This window comes from Schistocerca gregaria, chromosome 10 (assembly GCF_023897955.1).
Source record: "Schistocerca gregaria isolate iqSchGreg1 chromosome 10, iqSchGreg1.2, whole genome shotgun sequence".
Classification (NCBI taxonomy): domain Eukaryota; kingdom Metazoa; phylum Arthropoda; class Insecta; order Orthoptera; family Acrididae; genus Schistocerca; species Schistocerca gregaria.
The window spans coordinates 148,278,279-148,299,671 of NC_064929.1; the positions used below are offsets into that span (position 1 = coordinate 148,278,279).

Here is a 21,393-nt window from a genome sequence, read left to right on the forward strand (position 1 = left end):
CTTCAAGAAGAGAAAAGCAGATGGAGAAGCCAAAAGAATGGATTACCATTAGGGAGCAATCTTTCCCTTTTCTGCATGATGTGTACACAAATTACCAGCCAGAAATAAAATGATTTATATATATGAGGGTTGGAACTTTAATAGCGGCAACTATTTATTTACAGCTCGTACAAAATAGATACTTGTTTCAAAGTTTTATTGACCTTCAGAGTAATCACCAGCATTGTGTATTAACCCCTTGCCAGCGACGTGGAAGTTGTAGGATAGTCTTAGGAATGTCAGTTGTGTTGACCGTTTGAGCAGTGCGGTCTATTGCCCGAGGAATTTGTAGCAATTATGAATCAAATGCCACGAAGTGTTCCCTTCAGTTTAGAAATCGAGTTGAACTCACGAGGGCTTAAGTCAGGGGAGTGCTGAAGGTGGTATAGAACTTGGCAGCCCCATCAGTCAAACAAATCAGAAACAGCTTGCACTGTACGTGCTTGAGCATTGTCCTGCAAAATGATGGTCAGGTCCTGCAGAAAGTGCCATCACTTCCATCTCTAAGATGGTCGTAGGTTGTGTTCCAAAAATGAACAGCATAGAGACAGAAGTGATGACACTTTCTGCAGGACCTGACCATCATTTTGCAGGACAATGCTCAAGCATGTACAGTGCAAGCTGACTTGCTTGACTGATGGGGCTACTAAGTGCTATACCACCTACTGCACTCTCCTGACTTAAGCCCTCATGAGTTCAACTCGATTTCTAAACAGAAGGAAACACTTCACTGCATTCGCTTCAGAACTGTTACAAATTCTTCAGGCAACAGACCACGCTGCTCGAACTGTCAACACAACTGCCATTGCTAAGAGTATCCTACGACTTCTACATCACTGGCAATGGGTTGTGTACAATACTGATGACTACTCTGAAGGTCAGTAAAACTCTGAAACAAGTATCTACTTTGTACGAGCTGTAAATAAATAGTTGCCGCTATTAAAGTTCCAACCCTCGTAAAGATGACACCGCTATTATTGCTCAAAGCAGAACATGTGCAGAAGCTCAAAGAAAACTGACAGAAAAATTGGATATCTTTGGAGACTACGCCAGAAAAAGAAATGAAGTATGTACATTCCACCAGCATGATAAAAAAGCTACACATCAGCTGGAGATAGAATGGGGAGTGTTTAGACTTCACTACTGCATCAAACCAAAATAGCTGGGATTCAGCCTAGATTGTATACCGTCATTTAAAAAGCATTACACAGAGCTAAAGGAAAAATATGTAAAAGAAACAGTATTATCCATAAAATCACTGGAAAAACATGGGGAGCACAGCCGGAAGTTCTTCAATCACCAGCAGTAAGGCTTTGTTTTGCAGCAGGGGACTATGTGACACCAGTATGGGGGGAGTCTTCAAAATTCACACAAAGAAACGTTGCTTTAAATGAAATTGTCACCGAATGCGTGAGACATACACTAGTCCACAAGATTTACCCACATGCGCCCTTAGCACCACCAAATATCAGGTGCTATGTAGCCAATGAAGTAGAGAGGAAAGACAGCAGACCAATCCATGGCATTTAATGTATGATCACCAAACAGTTCCAGCTCATCTTAAGTCGAGGGATAGCTTTATACAACGGACAATACCACTAGTAGTCTGACCCAAGACACACTGTGTATTTTTATGGTTGGACTCTGAAGAATACAAACATACAATCTGCAGCATAATAAGTGGAGAGCACTGAATAGATCAAGAACAGGAGTTACAAAATGACGAGTAAACATGGCTAAGTGTGGCTACTCTGAAGACGATCAGTGTGAATGTGGAGAAACACTGATGCTTGAACTTTTGCTCATGTGCCAAAGGAAGGAGTTTGGTTGCACAGCAGATCTATCTCCATATAACACCAGACAATATTTCCACTGTTTGTAAAACACCATGTAGATTTTATTTTAAAAAAATTTTCACCCCTGATTCAGCCAAAATTTAACTGGCATAAACACAAACTACATTAACCAATGTAGTGATATTTTTTGTGTGGTTTGCTTTTCATTTTTTAATGTATACCTAGATTTAATAGAATCAGTAGATACAAAAGTCTACTCACCAGCCACCAACTGGTGTCAGGTGAAGACACACATAAAATATTTGGAAATATGCAAGCTTTCAGAGCCAGTGGCACCTTTAACTGGCTGAAGGGTTGAAAGGAAAGGATGAAGGAAAGTTACTAGCGAGGTTTAGCAAATGGGGAGGGTTATGGATAAGTCACCCAGGGCACTGTATCTGAAGAGATTTACTGGACAGGGTAAGAAGGAATGACTTCCCACATCTTTTATATGTTTTTTCTCCTTCCATCACTTGATGAGTAGATTTTTTTTATCTATCCACATATATCATACTTTCAAACATCCATTATGTTTGCCGATTCATTCTGTATCACTGAAGTATTTCTATCTCAAAAGGATCTACAGAGCACAGTGAGTGAATGAATACAATAACATGATTCGCTATAACACTTTGTTCAACAAATCAAGGATGGATGGGTAGCTGCTCAGACTCCACAACTGTGGATTTGTGATCAGCATGTTGGAGGTGCTGGAAGCAGAACAGTGTGGTGCTGTCTGTGATTGATTCAAGGTAGAAATAATGCTTACCTCTTCTTCACAGCAGACTGCTGAACTTAATGAGGAGCCCTACAGTATGCAGTTTTCAAGTCTATTTTTTATTGTAATTTACAGCCAGCCACACAGCATATTTTCATTGCCTGTTTTATACTACTTGTGTTGTAGTTGAAATCTGTGTAGTAAACAGCTGTATTAAAGGTGTGTTTCCTCACCTCCCCAAAATTGAGCAAGACATGTATTTTTTCTAATTAAATGGTAGTCCATTTACAAAAAAAAATAGTTGATATGTTTACTGAGAAGACTTGTACATTTTGTTTAGTTGGTTCATCTTTAGTAGAATATATTATGGTGTGTATGCATCAGAAGAAAAGAGAATTCTCACTTATCACAAAAAGGTGGAAGATCACTTACATACAACAAAAACAGTAGTGAACTTGGTATCGGGCCGAAATACTAAATGTCTTCTTCCAAAGCTGTTTCACAGAGGAAGACTGCAGTGTGCTTCCTTCTCTAGATTGTCGCACAGTTGACAAAATGGTAGATATCGAAATAGACGACAGAGGGATAGAGAAACAATTAAAATCGCTCAAAAGAGGAAAGGCCGCTGGTCCTGATGGGATACCAGTTCGATTTTACACAGAGTACGCGAAGGAACTTGCCCTCCTTCTTGCAGCGGTGTACCGTAGGTCTCTAGAAGAGCGTAGCGTTCCAAAGGATTGGAAAAGGGCACAGGTCATCCCCGTTTTCAAGAAGGGACGTCGAACAGATGTGCAGAACTATAGACCTATATCTCTAACGTCGATCAGTTGTAGAATTTTGGAACACGTATTATGTTCGAGTATAATGTCTTTTCTGGAGACTAGAAATCTACTCTGTAGGAATCAACATGGGTTTCGAAAAAGACGGTCGTGTGAAACCCAGCTCGCGCTATTCGTCCACGAGACTCAGAGGGCCGTAGACACGGGTTCACAGGTAGATGCCATGTTTCTTGACTTCCGCAAGGCGTTTGACACAGTTCCCCACAGTCGTTTAATGAACAAAGTAAGAGCATACGGACTATCAGATCAATGGTGTGATTGGATTGAAGAGTTCCTAGATAACAGAACGCAGCATGTCATTCTCAATGGAGAGAAGTCTTCCGAAGTAAGAGTGATTTCAGGTGTGCTGCAGGGGAGTGTCATAGGACCGTTGCTATTCACAATATACATAAATGACCTGGTGGATGACATCGGAAGTTCACTGAGGCTTTTTGCAGATGATGCTGTGGTGTATCGAGAGGTTGCAACAATGGAAAATTGTACTGAAATGCAGGTGGATGTGCAGCGAATTGACGCATGGTGCACGGAATGGCAATTGAATCTCAATGTAGACAAGTGTAATGTGATGCGAATACATAGAAAGATAGGTACCTTATCATTTAGCTACAAAATAGCAGGTCAGCAACTGGAAGCAGTTAATTCCATAAATTATCTGGGAGTACGCATTAGGAGTGATTTAAAATGGAATGAACATATAAAGTTGATTGTTGGTAAAGCAGATGCCAGACTGAGATTCATTGGAAGAATCCTAAGGAAATGCAATCCGACAACAAAGGAAGTAGGTTACACTACGCTTGTGCACCCACTGCTTGAATACTGCTCAGCAGTGTGGGATCCGCACCAGATAGGGTTGATAGAAGAGATAGAAAAGATCCAACGGAGAGCAGCGCGCTTCGTTACAGGATCATTTAGTAATCACGAAAGCGTTACGGAGATGATAGATAAACTCCAGTGGAAGACTCTGCAGGAGAGACACTCAGTAGCTCGGTACGGGCTTTTGTTAAAGTTTCGAGAACATACCTTCACCGAAGAATCAAGCAGTATATTGCTCCCTCCTACGTATATCTCGCGAAGAGACCATGAGGATAAAATCAGAGAGATTAGAGCCCACACAGAAGCATAACAACAATCCTTTTTTCCACGTACAATACGAGACTGGAATAGAAGGGAGAACCGATAGAGGTACTCAGGATACCCTCCGCCACACACTGTCAGGTGGCTTGTGGAGTATGGATGTAGATGTAGATGTAGATGTAGATGTAGATGTAGAGGGCACTTGGTTTGGTGTTGAAGATTTTTCTCCTGTAGCAAAATGATTTCTAATGTAGCTTGTTAAGAGGACTTTCCTCCTGCTGTTAATTAAATCTGTGGCTTGTTGGCTCAGTGGATAAACTAAAAATCTAAATGTCCACAGTTTGATTACCTGCCAGTCCCAGAATTTTTTATTTACCACATACCACTTCTTTCACCTACTATAATGATTTTTTACATAAAAAATACCATGTTGCACCACAGATGAGACTATAGGTCCTCCTACAACTGGTGAGATAACTCAGCTCAGAGGTCAGAGGAAGGCGACAGCATACCACATCCAATAGGAACATGCCTAGTAATGCAGTGTGGTGTTCAAACCAATATTCTGGTGACTGAGAGTTTTATTTATCAGTTAAGTAGGAAGCAAACCAGTTATTAATTGTACCCTAAATGCTACCGTGTGTATATGTATTTCACTGTATCAGAAATTACAGGGTGTTTCAAAAATGACCGGCATATTTGAAACGGCAATACAAACTAAACGAGCAGCGATAGAAATACACCATTTGTTGCAATATGCTTGGGACAACAGTACATTTTCAGGCAGACAAACTTTCGAAATTACAGTAGTTACAATTGTCAACAACAGATGGTGCTGCGGTCTGGGAAACTCTAAAGTACGATATTTTCCACATATCCACCATGCCTAGCAATAATATGGCGTAGTCTCTGAATGAAATTACCCGAAACCTTTGACAACGTGTCTGGCGGAATGGCTTCACATGCAGATGAGATGTACTGCTTCAGTTGTTCAATTGTTTCTGGATTCTGGCGGTACACCTGGTCTTTCAAGTGTCCCCACAGAAAGAAGTCACAGGGGTTCATGTCTGGCGAATAGGGAGGCCAATCCACGCTGCCTCCTGTATGTTTCGGATAGCCCAAAGCAATCACATGATCATCGAAATATTCATTCAGGAAATTAAAGACGTCGGTCGTGCGATGTGGCCGGGCACCATCTTGCATAAACCACGAGGTGTTCGCAGTGTCATCTAAGGCAGTTTGTACCGCCACAAATTCACAAAGAATGTCCAGATAGCGTGATGCAGTAATCGTTTCGGATCTGAAAAATGGGCCAATGATTCCTTTGGAAGAAATGGCGGCCCAGACCAGTACTTTTTGAGGATGCAGGGACGATGGGACTGCAACATGGGGCTTTTCGGTTCCCCATATGCGCCAGTTCTGTTTATTGACGAAGCCGTCCAGGTAAAAATAAGCTTCATCAGTAAACCAAATGCTGCCCACATGCATATCGCCGTCATCAATCCTGTGCACTATATCATTAGCGAATGTGTCTCGTGCAGCAATGGTAGCGGCGCTGAGGGGTTGTCACGTTTGAATTTTGTATGGATAGAGGTGTAAACTCTGGCGCATGAGATGATACGTGGACATTGGCATCATTTGGACCACAGCTGCAACACGGTGAACGGAAACACAATGCCGCTGTTGGATCACCTGCTGCACTAGCTGCGCGTTGCCCACTGTGGTTGCCGTACGCGGTTGCCCTACCTTTCCAGCACGTTCATCCGTCACGTTCCCAGTCCGTTGAAATTTTCCAAACAGATCCTTTATTGTATCGCTTTTCGGTTCTTTGGTTACATTAAACCTCCGTTGAAAACTTCGTCTTGTTGCAACAACACTGTGTTCTAGGCGGTGGAATTCCAACACCAGAAAAATCCTCTGTTCTAAGGAATAAACCATGTTGTCCACAGCACACTTGCTCGTTGTGAACAGCACACGCTTACAGCAGAAAGACGACGTACAGAATGGTGCACCCACAGACTGCATTGCCTTCTATATCTTTCACATCACTTGCAGTGCCATCTGTTGTTGAAAATTGTAACTACTGTAATTTCGAAAGTTTGTCCGCCTGAAAATGTACTGTTGTCCCAAGCATATTGCAACAAACGGTGTATTTCTATCGCTGCTCGTTTAGTTTTTATTGCCGTTTCAAATATACTGGTCATTTTTGAAACACCCTGTATATATCCTCCATGTGTACCAGAATAAATAGAAATAAAATAGAAAGAAACTTCCACATGGGAAAAATATATTAAAAACAAAGATTCCAAGACTTACCAAGCGGGAAAACGCTGGCAGACAGGCACAAGAACAAAACACACAAACACACACACAGAATTACTAGCTTTCGCAACCGATGGTTGCTTCTTCAGGAGGGAGAGGGAAAGACGAAAGGATGTGGGTTTTAAGGGAGAGGGTAAGGAGTCATTCCAATCCTGGGAGCAGAAAGACTTCCCTTAGGGGGAAAAAAAGGACAGGTGTACACTCGCGCACACACACACGCACACACATCCATGCGCACATACACAGACTGTGTATGTGCGGATGGATATATGTGCGTGTGTGTGTGTGCGCGTGTGTACACCTGTCCTTTTTTTCCCCCTAAGGGAAGTCTTTCCGCTTCCAGGATTGGAATGACTCCTTACACAGACTGTGTATGTGTGGATGGATATGTGTGCGTGTGTGTGTGTGTGTGCGCGAGTGTACACCTGTCCTTTTTTTTCCCCCTAAGGGAAGTCTTTCCGCTCCTGGGATTGGAATGACTCCTTACTCTCTCCCTTAAAACCCACATCCTTTCGTCTTTCCCCCTCCTTCCTGAAGAAGCAACCATCGGTTGCGAAAGCTAGTAATTCTGTGTGTGTGTTTGTGTGTTTTGTTCTTGTGCCTGTCTGCCGGCGTTTTCCCGCTTGGTAAGTCTTGGAATCTTTGTTTTTAATAGAATAAATAGAAAGTTTTCTGTGTGTTATAAGTAGTACAGGATCTGTCTCAAAAGTTTCAAGAATAATTTTGTTAAAGTGATTTATTCCTTTTTAACATACAAAACCTTAACAAATTTCAAAGTACATTCATTCTGCATCACTGCCATCACTCCACCCAGTCTGCATAGGCTTCCTGAAATCCATCATTGAGAACCTCCTTAAGGTAGCATGTCAAATCTTCTTTTTACTCCCTTTGATGACCCGTGATTGTGTCCATTTGAGCTTCTCTTTATTCTCAGAAAGAAACAGTAGGCATTTGATGCCAAGTAAGGGTTGTACGGCAGAGTTGCCACATCATTCCCGGCAAGAAACTCTTGCACACTGATGGCACTGTGGCCCGGGACAGTGCTGTGTTGCAAAATCCAGTTGGTTGCTGCATCTTTCCAGACACATTTCACATTATCCCATAACTGTCCAAGGATTTGAGTGTAAAACTTGCCACTAACTGTTTGTCTTTGAGACACAAATTCACTGTGAAGAACACCTTTGGATTCAGAAGGTTGCCTTAACCTTAAATTTGCTCGTGCGAGCCTTCTTTGGGCGATTTGAGTTTTTAATCTACTACTCACTGCTTTGTCTTTTGGATTCAAGATTGTTCCCAAAAATCCATATCTTATTGCCTGTCACTACCATGTTGAAAAAATATGGGTCACTTTCAAGGCATCCCAAGAACTGGTGACACTTCAGCACGGGGATTTCCTTTTGTTCATCAGTCACCATTTGTGGGACCACCTTTGCTTGCACATTTTCTCAAAATCTGATAAGCATTTGATCACTCTTAGGCTCAAGTGTCAATCCCCATTAAAAATCTTTTGCACTTTCTTCGCATTTTTATGTATTTGAGACATCGACAGATGCTCAAAGCACTCATTGTCATTTTCACAGCTCTCTCAGAACATCTTGCACAACTTGTAAATTCTTGTCGGTGGACTTGGTTTCCTCCCCAAAGACTCCCCAAATCAGGTCCATCATCTCAGAGCCCAAGTTTTTTAGTTTAATGTAAAATTTAATTGTGTACTGTTGCTAAATTAACCACTGCATCTCAAATCTCGACGCATCACCAAAATGAACTATGCGCAGAACACTATCTTCAGTCTCCCACCGTGTGGAGGCAACCGAGCCAAGTCATGTTCATTAGCCCAGATCCGTCATCACTGTTCCTGCCAAAAACTGCACTACTCTAGCCCCTTCTGGTTTGGTGGGGAATTTTAGTCTTGAAAGTTTTGGAAAAACCCTGTATGTCATTTGATTGCTTAATTATTTTGACAATTAGAGAACCAGCTCTTGAGTAACCCTGTATGTCATTTGACTGCTTAATTATTTTGACAAATGAGTTTGATGAAAATTAGAGTACCAGCTCATGAGTAATTGCAAGACATTTCCAGTGTTTATGAAATTGCCCATGTCTTCATGTTTTCAACTTGTGCGGCTCTACTCACGGGGGGTGTAAGAGTTCTCATGTTGTGCTGCACTGTCCATAATTCATCCAATACAGTGTGTTCTATCAGGTGTAAAACTGCGTACAACTATAGCTCTGCTAGTGAATAAAGGAGCTCAATGACTCAACAGAAAGGTGCCAGGCTAAGAATTCAAAGGCCTGAAATTCGATCCCCAGTAGGTGTTATCTATGACTTATCATTTCATCCACATCTGGCATTTTTGTTATTGTGAAAACTGTGAGTTTTGCTGTGGTGTGATACCCACATAAACTGTAGGTTGCCTCTAACTGGCTAGATAATTAAGTGGAAAGGTCAGAAGAAGGCAACAGCATACCACATGTGATAGGACTGTGCGTAGAAAAGCCATGTGGTGTTCAAAACTAATTTCCAGGTTGAATGACAGCTTTACTTTATCATAGTGAAGCAAAACAACAAAAATTAGAGTCAGACAATAAGGAAGGTATAAAATAGAACAATCTTTATTTGATAGCTAAAAGGAGAGATTTATTGTATAAACAGATCATCGGAAGACATGCACGATTTTTTCTTTACTTCATAAAACTTTCCGATTACACAAAGATATTCCTCTCATAATACATTATATATAATAAATATGTTTCTGTGCCATCTATGTGTAGGGTCAACTCCTGAGCAGAAGCTTACATAGGGTGCACGCCACAATTCAAGATGAGCAGACTCTGACGGCACAGTAATATATGTCGAAGACACGCAAATCTTACATAACTGTCGTATTTGTTATAATGTGTCTAAATAATCTGTACAGGTGGCAGGAATGGGAGCTAACCATACAAACTGTGAAGGGGAGGTGGCATTCTCCAAAAGCTTCATGTATGTATTTTGTATGTACTGCGGGTACAATGGTAATCACCTGCAAGGGTGATAATGCATATAGCCTCTATTGCTGGTAATAAGTACATCAATACTACTGACTTAGCATAAGTACAATAAGTGCAGTGACATTTCAACAAGGGTCAACAACATTTCGAAACAGAGTTTTCCAGCCGTTCCCCTTCTCTCAGCAGTTGTGCCATTTCTGCATCAATAAACATGAATTTGCTCACTCCTGAGTAACACCAACTTGTCAGATGCATTATTTCAAAGTTGATAGTTCTACATAACTAAAAGCAGCCACCACACACTATTTCTCCATCAGTTTGTGAGAGTTCCAGGTGCAGTGAGAGAGCCTAATAGCTCAATTGCTTGCTAATATCTGGGACAGAACCACAAACAGTGAGAGAATTATTTTACTCCTGGTGGCCAACTGTAGCTCATAGCTCAAAATTATCTTATGTACTTTCCTCCAGTTACTTAAATCTTACTACTTTACGCCATTTAGTTGCATGGAACATTACCACATTTGCATTTACAAAGTCTCGCTCAGGCGATCATGTATTGTGAAACTCATATGCACAATGGTGTCTTATAATGTTTTCTCTCTGCATAGTTCTCAATGTTTCCTTTGCCTGCACACAACGCATACATCTTTTTAAATTTCTGAGCCCGACATATGAGCTAAGTATTTGGTCTCAGGCGTATTTGATGTCATTTCAGTAATTCGACTCATCATATTTTGTTCTGTGTTCTAGTGTAACAGTATACATTCTGTTTGAACAGGGTCATTTAAAGCTGTGCATATAAAATTATTATTTTCCAGTATCTTGACATTTGGAAAAGTGTTGATGGTAAGTAAATCGAATTATAGACCACTGAGATTCCTTTCTTTTTCCTGCAGTGTCATTTTCATTACAGGGTATTTATGTTTGGCTGTTATTATCCTTTAGCCACAGTTGAAGTTATCTGAATGGAACTGGTATTCATATCACCTATCAAATAAAGCCTTTTAATATATTTATGAAGGCTTCAGAAGTAGGAGCCATAACTGATGTCTTGCTGAAGGCCCTATCTGTTGAGAATAGAAATTTGGTTATAGGTTGACAGAAAAAAACTATAAGATTTTATCTTTGTTTCCAGTGCTCTGTCACAGGTACTCCATAGTAGAATCTCAAATGGAGATGGTGAAAAAGGGGAAAAAATCCGTATTTCATCCCTAGTATTCTTGTTGTAGAGAAACAAGATGTATTGAGTGTGAATGATCATCACAGAGCCTTTCAATAGAATAACAGTGTACAGGACTTTTAACACCCAAGTTACCTAAGCACAAGTTGTCATACAAGTTGTCATTCATAAAATCTGACGAGTTAACTGTGCCAGCGTTTATATTTCTGACCCCACTCAGGGAGGTGAGACGCAGAAACGTCGCACGGTTAAGCACCGTTTGCAAAAATCCCTGGTACTGAGCTTTAAGTTGAGTGTCAAACCGAGGGAAATATTTCTGAAATTGTGATGTTGGAACATGTTGCCTACCGGGCAGGTCCTCCCAGTGCTGCAAATGAATCAATCTCTCTCTCTCTCTCTCTCTCTCTCTCTCTCTCTCTCTCTCTCTCACTCTCACTCTCTCCCTCTCTTTCAAGTGTAGGAGCTGGGCATTGCAGTTGCTCAGTGCTGGGAGGCAGGGGAGTCCCGGTGGCAGCAGCAGAGAGATATCGGGGAGTCCCGATGGGCTCAGCCTTCAGCCGTGTCGTCACCACCGTTAGTGTCGCCAGCAGCCGGCGGCTGCGAGGGTAGGAGCGGTGGGTGGTGGCTGCGGGTGGAGTCGGTGTCAGAGGCGGTGGGCAACCTGCGAACTGGCAGCTCAGCGGGCATGTGGGGTGGTGCAGGGATGCGGGGCAGGTCCGCCGGCAGTGGGGGCGGCGGGGGTGGGAGCCGACTGCGTCGTCTCGCGATTGGTGATCCTGGTACCGCGGGGCTCGACTCTGGTGACGAAGATGAGCCGTACTGCTCGTGCAGCTCCTCCAGCCTGCAAAAGAATGGACATCAGTTCCCGATCTCCTAGCACAGGCCTGGCGAAATGGTGCTAAGTGAGCACTCTGCTGGCACTCCTAGGTAGCACTCTGAATGAAGTGGCAAGTGCTGAGGGGTGAGGAGAGATAGAAACATGAATACTACAGCCATACGCCACTTGAGCAAAACATTCACTCTGTCAGGTGCTAAGCACTTTCCTGGCAATACTACTTGCATTAAATTAGATTTATATTCTACATAAGAAATACTGTGATGTCCACACAATCCTGGCACCGCGGGGCTCGACTCTGGTGACGAAGATGAGCTGTATTGCTCATGCAGCTCCTCCAGCCTGGAAAAGAATGGACATCAGTTCCTGCTGATCTCCTAGCACAGGCCTGGCCAAATGGTGCTAAGTGAACACTCTGCTGGCACTCCTGGCTAGCACTCCAAATGAAGTGGCAAATGGTGCTGAGGGGTGAGGAGGTAAAGAAAAATGAATGTTACAGCCATACGCCACTTGAGCAAAACATTCACTCTGTCAGGTGCAAAGCAGATTGCTGGCAATACTACTTGCATTAAATTAGATTTATATTCTACATGACAAACACTGTGATGTCCACACAGTCGTCTAAAAAATAAAAAGTGGAGAAGCCACATTGCTCTACATCTACATCTACACCCTGCAAACCACCGTGACGTGCATCACAGAGGGTACATCCCACTGCACCAGATATTAGGGTTTTTCCTGTTCCATTAATGTATGGAGAGCGGCAAGAATGATTCTCTGAATGCCTCTGTGTGTGAGTGACACCTAGGGGGTTGTAGTATATCTGTAGTAATCATTTAAAGCCAACTCTTGAAACTTTGTTAACAGACCTTCCAGGGATAGTTTATGTCTGGCCTCAAGAGTCTGCCATTTCAGTTTGTGCAGTATCTCTGTGGCACTCTCCCTCAGATTAAACAAACCAGTGACCATTCGTGGTGCCCTTCTCTGTACACATTCAATATCCCCTGTTAGTCCTATCTGGTATGGGTCCCCCAAACCTGAGCAATGCTCTAGGATGGGTCATATGAGAGATTTGCAAGCATTCTTCTCTGTAATCTGATTGCACTTCCCCGGTTGTTGTTGTTGTTGTAGTTGTTGTTGTTGTTGTTGTTGTTGTGGTAGTGGTGGTCTTCAGTCCTGAGACTGGTTTGATGCACGTCCTGTGCAAGCTTCTTCATCTCCCAGTACCTACTGCAACCTACATCCTTCTGAATCTGCTCCGTGTATTCATCTCTTGGTCTCCCTCTATGATTTTTACCCTCCACGCTGCCCTCCAGTACTAAATTGGTCATCCCTTAATGCCTCAGAACATGTCCTACTTGAGGTCTTGACATAACCTCCTCCCCAAAAGCTTTCTGAAGCTTACTGTAAGTTGTCATCTTGTTTTCACCAAGTTAATGTAAAAAGAAATGGCATACCTTTGTGCAATATTATGCGGTTCCATTTCCATGACGAGAGACACAAACACATGTTAACTTATTACAGCACAATTCATGACTGAGTAGTTGCATCGATGTGCCGCTTGGACTAGAAGCAGCTTATAGACAAAGGTCAAAGATATTGTGCCTACACAAGCCTGCAGGGTTGCCACATCTTGCAAAGAAAATCAGTCTCATTACTTTATTGTTGCACCTCATAATCTGTCAAATGAAACCTTTCATAAAACTGAATGACTGAGTACTGCGTAAATGAAATAACAACTGGTATTGTGTCAGAAGGTGATAGTTAAAGCTTTGTCACTATCCATCGTGCACAATCATTCTTCTCTCATGCAGTACTAAAATGGAAGAATACTGGTATAGAGTTCGTTCTGGTGTGCACCACACAGTGGTCTGTGGAGTACATATGTAGCAGAGCTGGGGAGAAGATGGCACCCACCTGCTGCTGAGGCGGTCGCTGCGGTGTGCTGTTCTGGTGACACGACGCACCAGCTGCTGGCACTGCTCCTCCAGCCTGCGCAGCCGCTGCGCACGTGCCTCCAGTGCCGTCTCGTCCAGCGGTGCTACAGCAGCTATCTGCGTCGACAGTTCAGGTTTTGCGGCAGCCTCATTCCTGTGCAGCACAGAACCCACAGGGAACCGTCAGCTCAGCAGCAGCATCTTCGATCCTCTACTCTGGATCTGTATACTCGATAACTGGTCAGCGGATGCAGTTAATTTGTAAGTGTATTAGAGTTTATGACTACTGTACCTGTAATGTAATGACACTACGCATGTATAAACTGTACTGTCACATTAATGTGACCAACCTGTCAAAAGCCCGAAAAACCCTCTTTCACAGCAGAGACTGCTACAAGACATTCAAAAAGACAATTAATGAGGTTCTGGAAGGCACTGACAGGGATCTGGAGCCATGCTGACTCCAGTTCCTCGGCCGATTGCCCTGGATTTCCCGGTTGAAAATCCATGGTGCAAAGAGCCCAGTCAAGGTGGTCCCACAGATTTTTGATTGCATCTAAATGCTCGGAGTTCAGTGGCCAGAGGATTAAAGTAAACTTGTTGTGGTGCTCTTCAAACCGCACATATACTCCATGAGCTATGCAACAAGTTACATTGTCTTGTTGGCAGATGCTATCGTGCCAAGGAAACATAAACTGCATGTACGGGTGGACATGGTCCCTAAAGATAGATGCATGCTTGTGTTGACCCATTGTTCCTTCCGGAAACTGCTGACACCACCACAAAAACATTCCACAGACACTAACCGTTTTGATGATTGTTGCAGGGTAATTGTTTTCATATGTTTCACTCCATACATGACAATGGAGCATTAAACATGATTCATTTGAAAAGTCCAGCTGTTGCCACTCAGTTGATGTCAATTTGCTGTATGTTGTGAACATTCCAGCCTCCATCTCGGATGATTAGCATTCAGCATGGGTGCATGAAAGAGGTGCGTGTTGCGGAGGCCAATATGCAGCAGTGTTCACTGAACGACCATTGCAGAGACACTGTTGGTAGCCACTTGGTTCATTTGGGTCAGTCAGTTGCTCAACAGTTGCAAGTCTATTTGCCCATATATCTCCACAGCCATTGCCCACCCCTGTCATCTGTGGCCCACAGTGCTCCACTGTTGCCTCGGCACCAGTGTCGCATAATGCCATTTTGCCATATACGTAATACTTTAACCAAGGCAGCATGCAAACAGTTTACAGACTTGAATATTTGGCCCAAAAGCCAAAGACCATGCCTTTTTTGCATCAGATAAATCACTCTGTTTCCGCATTTTGGCAACCATTGCACTGTTTTCCAGACCCCTCTGACCCTTCACTGCAAGTGCTGCCTTCTGCCATCTGTGGTGTTATTGCACATTGACTTCAAACATAGGTAGTGATCGCATTAACGAGACTGGACTGTGTATATGTCCTGCTGTCCATTCAAGCACCACAAAGGATGGCAAATAAAGAAAATTTTACTTACATCTACATCTACATCCATACTCAAGCCACCTGACAGTGTGTGGTGGAGGGTACCCTGAGTACCTGTATCAGTTCCCTTTCCTGTTCCAGTCTCGAATTGTTTGTGGAAAGAAGGATTGTCGGTGTGCTTCTATGTGGGCTCTAATCTCTCAGATTTTATCCTCACGGTCTCTTCGCGAGATATACAGAGGAGGGAGCAATATACTGCTTGACTTTTCAGTGAAGGTATGTTCTCGAAACTTTAACAAAAGCCCGTACCGAGTTACTGAGTGTCTCTTCTGCAGAGACTTCCACTGGAGTTTATCTATCATCTCCGTAATGCTTTCGCGATAACTAAATGATCCAGTAACGAAGCGTGCTGCTCTCCATTGGATCTTCTCTATCTCTTCTATCAACCCTATCTGGTACGGATCCCACACTGCTGAGCAGCATTCAAGCAGTGGGCGAACAAGCGTACTGTAACCTACTTCCTTTGTTTTCGGATTGCATTTCCTTGGGATTCTTCCAATGAATCTGGCATCTGCTTTACCGACGATTAATTTTATATGGTCATTCCATTTTAAATCACTCCTAATGCCTACTCCAACATAATTTATGGAATTAGCTGCTTCCAGTTGCTGACCTGCTATTTTGTAGCTAAATGATAAGGGATCTATCTTTCTATGTATTCGCAGCACATTACACTTGTATACATTGAGATTCAATTGCCATTCCATGCACCATGTGTCAATTCGCTGCAGATCCTCCTGCATTTCAGTACAATTTTCCATTGTTACCTCTCAGTACACCACAGCACCATCTGCAAAAAGCCTCAGTGAACTTCCGATGTCATCCACAAGGTCATTTATGTATATTGTGAATAGCAATGGTCCTACGACACTCCCCTGCGGCACGCCTGAAATCACTCTTACTTCAGAAGACTTCTCTCCATTGAGAACGACATGCTGCATTCTGTTATCTAGGAACTCTTCAATCCAATCACACAATTGGTCTGATAGTCCATATGCTCTTACTTTGTTCATTAAACGACTGTGGGGAACTGTATCAAACGCCTTATTGTGTGCATACTGTATATTAGGAAGAATACATTACTAAATGTCATACGTGAATTGGGAGTACACAGAGTGTAAAATTTAGCACATACAGCTGTCACTTCCGGCAGCAACGGTGGCTCTAACATCTGTGGGCATCATGTTCAACTGTGCTCAGATGACAGATATGGATACAGCATTTTGTGCTGCTGCAGCTGTATCCCAGAGTTTATCAGTCATAGTGGCTGGCAGGTTGGTAGCCTGCCCATTTCTAGGCAATCCATGACCAGATGTTTTCAATGGCTGAGAGATCTGGAGAATGTGCTAACCATGGCAAATGTCACACATCCTCTGTAGTGAGATGGGTTTCGGAAGAACAGGCAACTTGTGGTCCTAGATTATCCAGTTGGAAGATAACGTCACAGAGAAATCAAAGAGAGGCCACAGCCATTGGCCTTAACATACGAGAAATGTAACACCTGCTCTTGAAGTTGTCAAGTATACAAGCCAGAGCTGATCATGTTGTGTTAGCAATGAGACTCTATACCTAAGCATATGTAAATTTTGCCAAAACTGTAGTACTAGAAAAATTTAAAAATTATCACTTATTAGTGAAATAGCATGAAAGATATTGTGAAATCTATTCTTTTGCTATATAAAAGTGTTATAATTCTGAGGATGTTAGTTTTGTAATATTTGTAACAGACAGTTTTTGAATGCTAAAATTGCATTTGGTCTTCTAATATCCTCAAGGCTGAGGTTCATGTAAAATCTTGAAATAATGGTGTAGTTACCCATAAGAAACTTTAATGTAGTGATGTAAATAGCTCCGAATTTGACAAAAAATAAGAAGCCATACCGATTTTAGCAAAATATACATTGAACTTAGCAAAAAATGAGCAAAGCACAATATTTGCAAAAATAACACAACAATGGAATTTGGTAAAAAAAATAACACCAAAAATGCAAAAACCTAAATTTGGCGAAAAATGCCGAATTTTACAAAAAAATAGCATTAAATTTGACAAAAGAGCACCAAATTTGGCAAAAGCAACAACACTGAATTTGCCCAAGGCCAATACTGAATTAGGTAGAAAATAACTCCAATTTTTCCAACAAAAAAACTGAATTTCCAAAAATTAGTAATGAATTTAGCAAAAAATCACCAGTTTTGGGAAAAAAATAACGCCAACTTCAGCCATAAAATAAAACAATTTTTTCTTGTCCCTACATATACCTTTACACCAGGTGCTGGTCTAGTTCTCCTTGGAGCCTATACACACAGATAAACATTGTGTGCTGTTCACTGAACTCAACCCGTCTGAAAGGGCAACTCAGTGCCACTCTTATATCCAGGGTTGTTGCTGGGTGCACCACTGACTGCTCACCACTCTCTGCTGCCATGTCAAGCAAAGCCACAACAGTGGTCACCTTGACGATAGTCTGAGGTGTCCCAGACATTACTGCAATGTCTCGGAGGAGACTCCTTGATGCAAAGAACACTATCTCCTGACTCAAGGTAAGAGATATGGCAGATAATAGTGCGGAGCCAAGTGAACAATACGTGTGCTGAAACTTCCTGGCAGATTAAAACTTTGTGCCGGACACGAGACTCAAACTCTGTATCTTTGCCTTTTGCAGGCAAGTGCTCACTGACTGAGCAACCCGAGCATGACTCATTAATGATCCTCACAGCTTTATTTCCGCCAGTACCTTGTCTCCTACCTCTCAAACTCCACAGACGCTCTCCTACAAAACTTTCAAGTCTAGAATGCTTGCCCATGAAAGACAAAGGTCTGGCACGCAGTTTTAAACTGCCAGGAAGTTTCCTGAACAATTTGTTTATGTCACTGTAAAGCCTCAACTTGCACAATTTTAATGGGGCAACTGAAGTAAAACCTATGTGTGTTAGTACATATGTAATTAAAATTTAGCTATAAGAACCATATACTACAGTAGTAATCACTTGAAGCTGTTAGTAAAAGGAGTGCTCCAACTGTTGCTACTCTATGAAATATTTATGCAGAAATTTTGAACTAATTCACTCATTCTATCTGAACATAGAATTTTAACTTAGATTTGTGATGATAAAATATATCTGACACTCACTTCCAGACAGGGACCTATTGCTTGTTTCACCAGCTCAGTCTTTACTAAAGTAGAAAAGTTGCATGAAAGAAGATACTGATGACCAATTGGTTAAAGCAGAAAACAAATAGTTGTCATTCTGTGACTGGTGACCAATTGTAAATACAACAGGGAAACTTGTGAAATTTCTGTCACTGTGTCAGTTATTGATACGGATACTGGTGACATGAAGAAGTGAAAATATCAGTGTTGTGCTCCAGATCTGACCAGGTAATTGTGTATTAGCTTCTGCGGCATTATGATAATGGTGAAAGTGAAAAATACAGTTTGTGACCATGGTCAGTTCAATTGCCGAAACTACAAGCAATTTTGTCTCGGTGGGAGGACTGGAATGGGGTACATTCAGCCATGTGATGCTAATTGAAGAGCTACTCAAATGAGAAATAGTGGCTCCATAATCTGCCCATAGATAATGCAACCCAGTGTTTAGTAGTAAAAAATTTGTTCACAAATGGAAGAAAAACAATGTACATTCAGGCCGATGCCAGCAAAAAATATCAACCTTAAAGTTGAGAACAGAGACCACAAAGATGGGAAAAATGAAATGAAAGTGTGCCGCTGTTGGCCAGGTGGCCCTAGCCGGGGAAGTTTGGCCGCCAAGTGCAAGTCTTATTGCAATTGGTGCCACATTGAGCAACTTGCACACTGGTGATGAGGGTGAAAATGACGATGAGGACAACACTACACCCATTCCACGAGTGGAGAAAATCTCCAACCCAGCCAGGAATCGAACCCGAGCCTGCTGCATGGGAGGAGAGCATGTTACCACCAAGCTAAGCAGGTGGACACCACAAAGGTAATTTATGTCCAGAAATTAGCTCAGACTTATTCCTAATCAGATATTGTATTGCAAGGTGTACCCAGGAGCAGATATAAGAAGTGCAATACTGAACTACTAAGGAGTGATGAGATGTTTTTGTGTAGTTCTCTATGGCTATTGATAATGCAGTAATATATACCACAATAAGCAGTTCACTTGAAGAGGAATGGGAATCTCTAAAAAGGGCAGTCACAGAAGTTGGAAAGAAAACATAGGTACAAGGAAGGTAACTGACAGGAAATGTTGGATAACAGAAGAAATACTTCAATTGATCAAAAAAAAGAAGGAAGCACAAAAATGTTCATGGAAATTCAAGAATACAGAAATAAAAATCACGTAGAAATGAAATGAATAGGAAGTGCAGGAAAGTGAAGGTGAAATGGCTGCAAGAAAGATGTGAAGAAACTGGAACAATAATGGTCATTGGAAGGATTGATTTAGCATATAGAAAAGTGGAAACAACTTTCACTGAAATTAAAAGTGAGGACATCATCATTAAGAGATCAACAGGAGTTCCAGTGTTAAGCACAGAGGAGAGAGCAGATGGTGGAAAGAGTTCACTGAATACCTCTCTGAGATTTGAAGACTTGTTTGACCATGTCACTGAAGAAGAAATGGGTGTTCATATAGAAGACATAGTGGATGCAGCATAGAGTGAGAGTTTAATAGAGCTTTGGAAGATTTGGGATGAAATAATGCAGAAGGGATAGATAACATTACTTTAGAATTTCTGAAATCATTACGGGAGGTGGCGAGCAAGCAACTCTTCAATTGTGCGTGGAATATGAGAGTCTGGAGACATCCACCAAACTTTTGGAAAAATATCATCCACACAATCCTGAAGACAGAAAGGGCAGATAAGCGCAAGAAATACTGCATAGTGAGCTTAATGACTTATGGATCAGACTTCCTGAACAAGCTTAATATGCAGAGGAAAGGAAAAAAAATTAGGTTCTGTTAGATGACAATCAGTTTGACTTCTGGAAAGGTAATGGTATCAGAGAGGCAGCTCGTATATTGTGACTAATAATGGAAACAAGAATTTAGAAAAATCAAGACACATTCATTGGATGTGTTGATCTGAAAATAGTATCTGACAATGTAAAATGATGTATGATGATCAAAATCATGAGAAAATAGGAGTAAGGTTTAGGGAGAGATGCATGATATACAGTATGTAAAAGAACCAAGAGTGAAAAACAAGAATAAGGAACTGAGAATGAAGTTTGGGGTCAAAAATGCTGCAAGACAGAAATGATGTCTTTTGCTCCTACTAATCAGTCTACACATTGAAGATGCAATGACAGAAAAAAAGAAAGGTTCAAGAATGGGATTAAATTTCAGTGTGGATGGATATCAATGATGACATTACTGTCCTCTGTGAAAGTGAAAAAGAAATGCAGGATCTGTTGAATGAAAGTCTATTGAATACAGAACACGGATTGAGAGTAAACTGAAGAAAGACAAAAGTAATAAGTACCTGAAATAAGATTGGCAATAACCTTAACATCAAAATTGCTTATTACAAAGCAGATGAAGTGAAGGAATTCACCCACTTTGGAAACAAAATAACAGATCAGAATGAGATTTTCACTCTGCAGTGGAGTGTGTGCTGATATGAAACTTCCTGGCAGATTAAAACTGTGTGCCCGACCGAGACTCGAACTCGAGATCTTTGCCTTTTGCGGGCAAGTGCTCGACCATCTGAGCTACCGAAGCACGACTCACGCCCGGTACTCACAGCTTTACTTCTGCCAGTACCTCGTCTCCTACCTTCCAAACTTTACAGAAGCTCTCCTGCGAACCTTGCAGAACTATCACTCCTGAAAGAAAGGATACTGCGGAGACATGGCTTAGCCACAGCCTGTGGGATGTTTCCAGAATGAGATTTTCACTCTGTAGCAGAGTGTGTGCTGATACAAAACTTCCTGGTAGATTAAAACTGTGTGCCTGACCGAGACTCGATTAAAACTGTGTGCCCGGCCGAGACTCGAATTAAAACTGTGTACCCGACCAAGACTCGAATTAAAACTGTGTGCCCGACCGAGACTCGATTAAAACTGTGTGCCCAACCGAGTCTCAGTTGGGCACACAGTTTTAATCT

General features: G+C 41.9%; 1 protein-coding gene across 2 annotated transcripts in view; it reads right to left on the bottom strand.

Annotated features, from left to right (window-relative positions):
* Positions 1–9,413: 9,413 nt before the first annotated feature.
* The window catches only part of LOC126293288 (plectin), a 181,218-nt gene continuing 169,238 nt past the window's right edge, over positions 9,414–21,393 (bottom strand). For both annotated transcript variants that reach the window (XM_049986410.1, XM_049986409.1), the window contains exons 17-18: positions 13,751–13,924; positions 9,414–11,839 (exon numbers count right to left, since the gene is read on the bottom strand). In XM_049986410.1, coding sequence (XP_049842367.1) covers positions 11,545–11,839; positions 13,751–13,924 — 469 coding nt within the window. In that variant the 3' untranslated portion in view covers positions 9,414–11,544. The remainder of the gene's footprint in view (positions 11,840–13,750; positions 13,925–21,393) is intronic.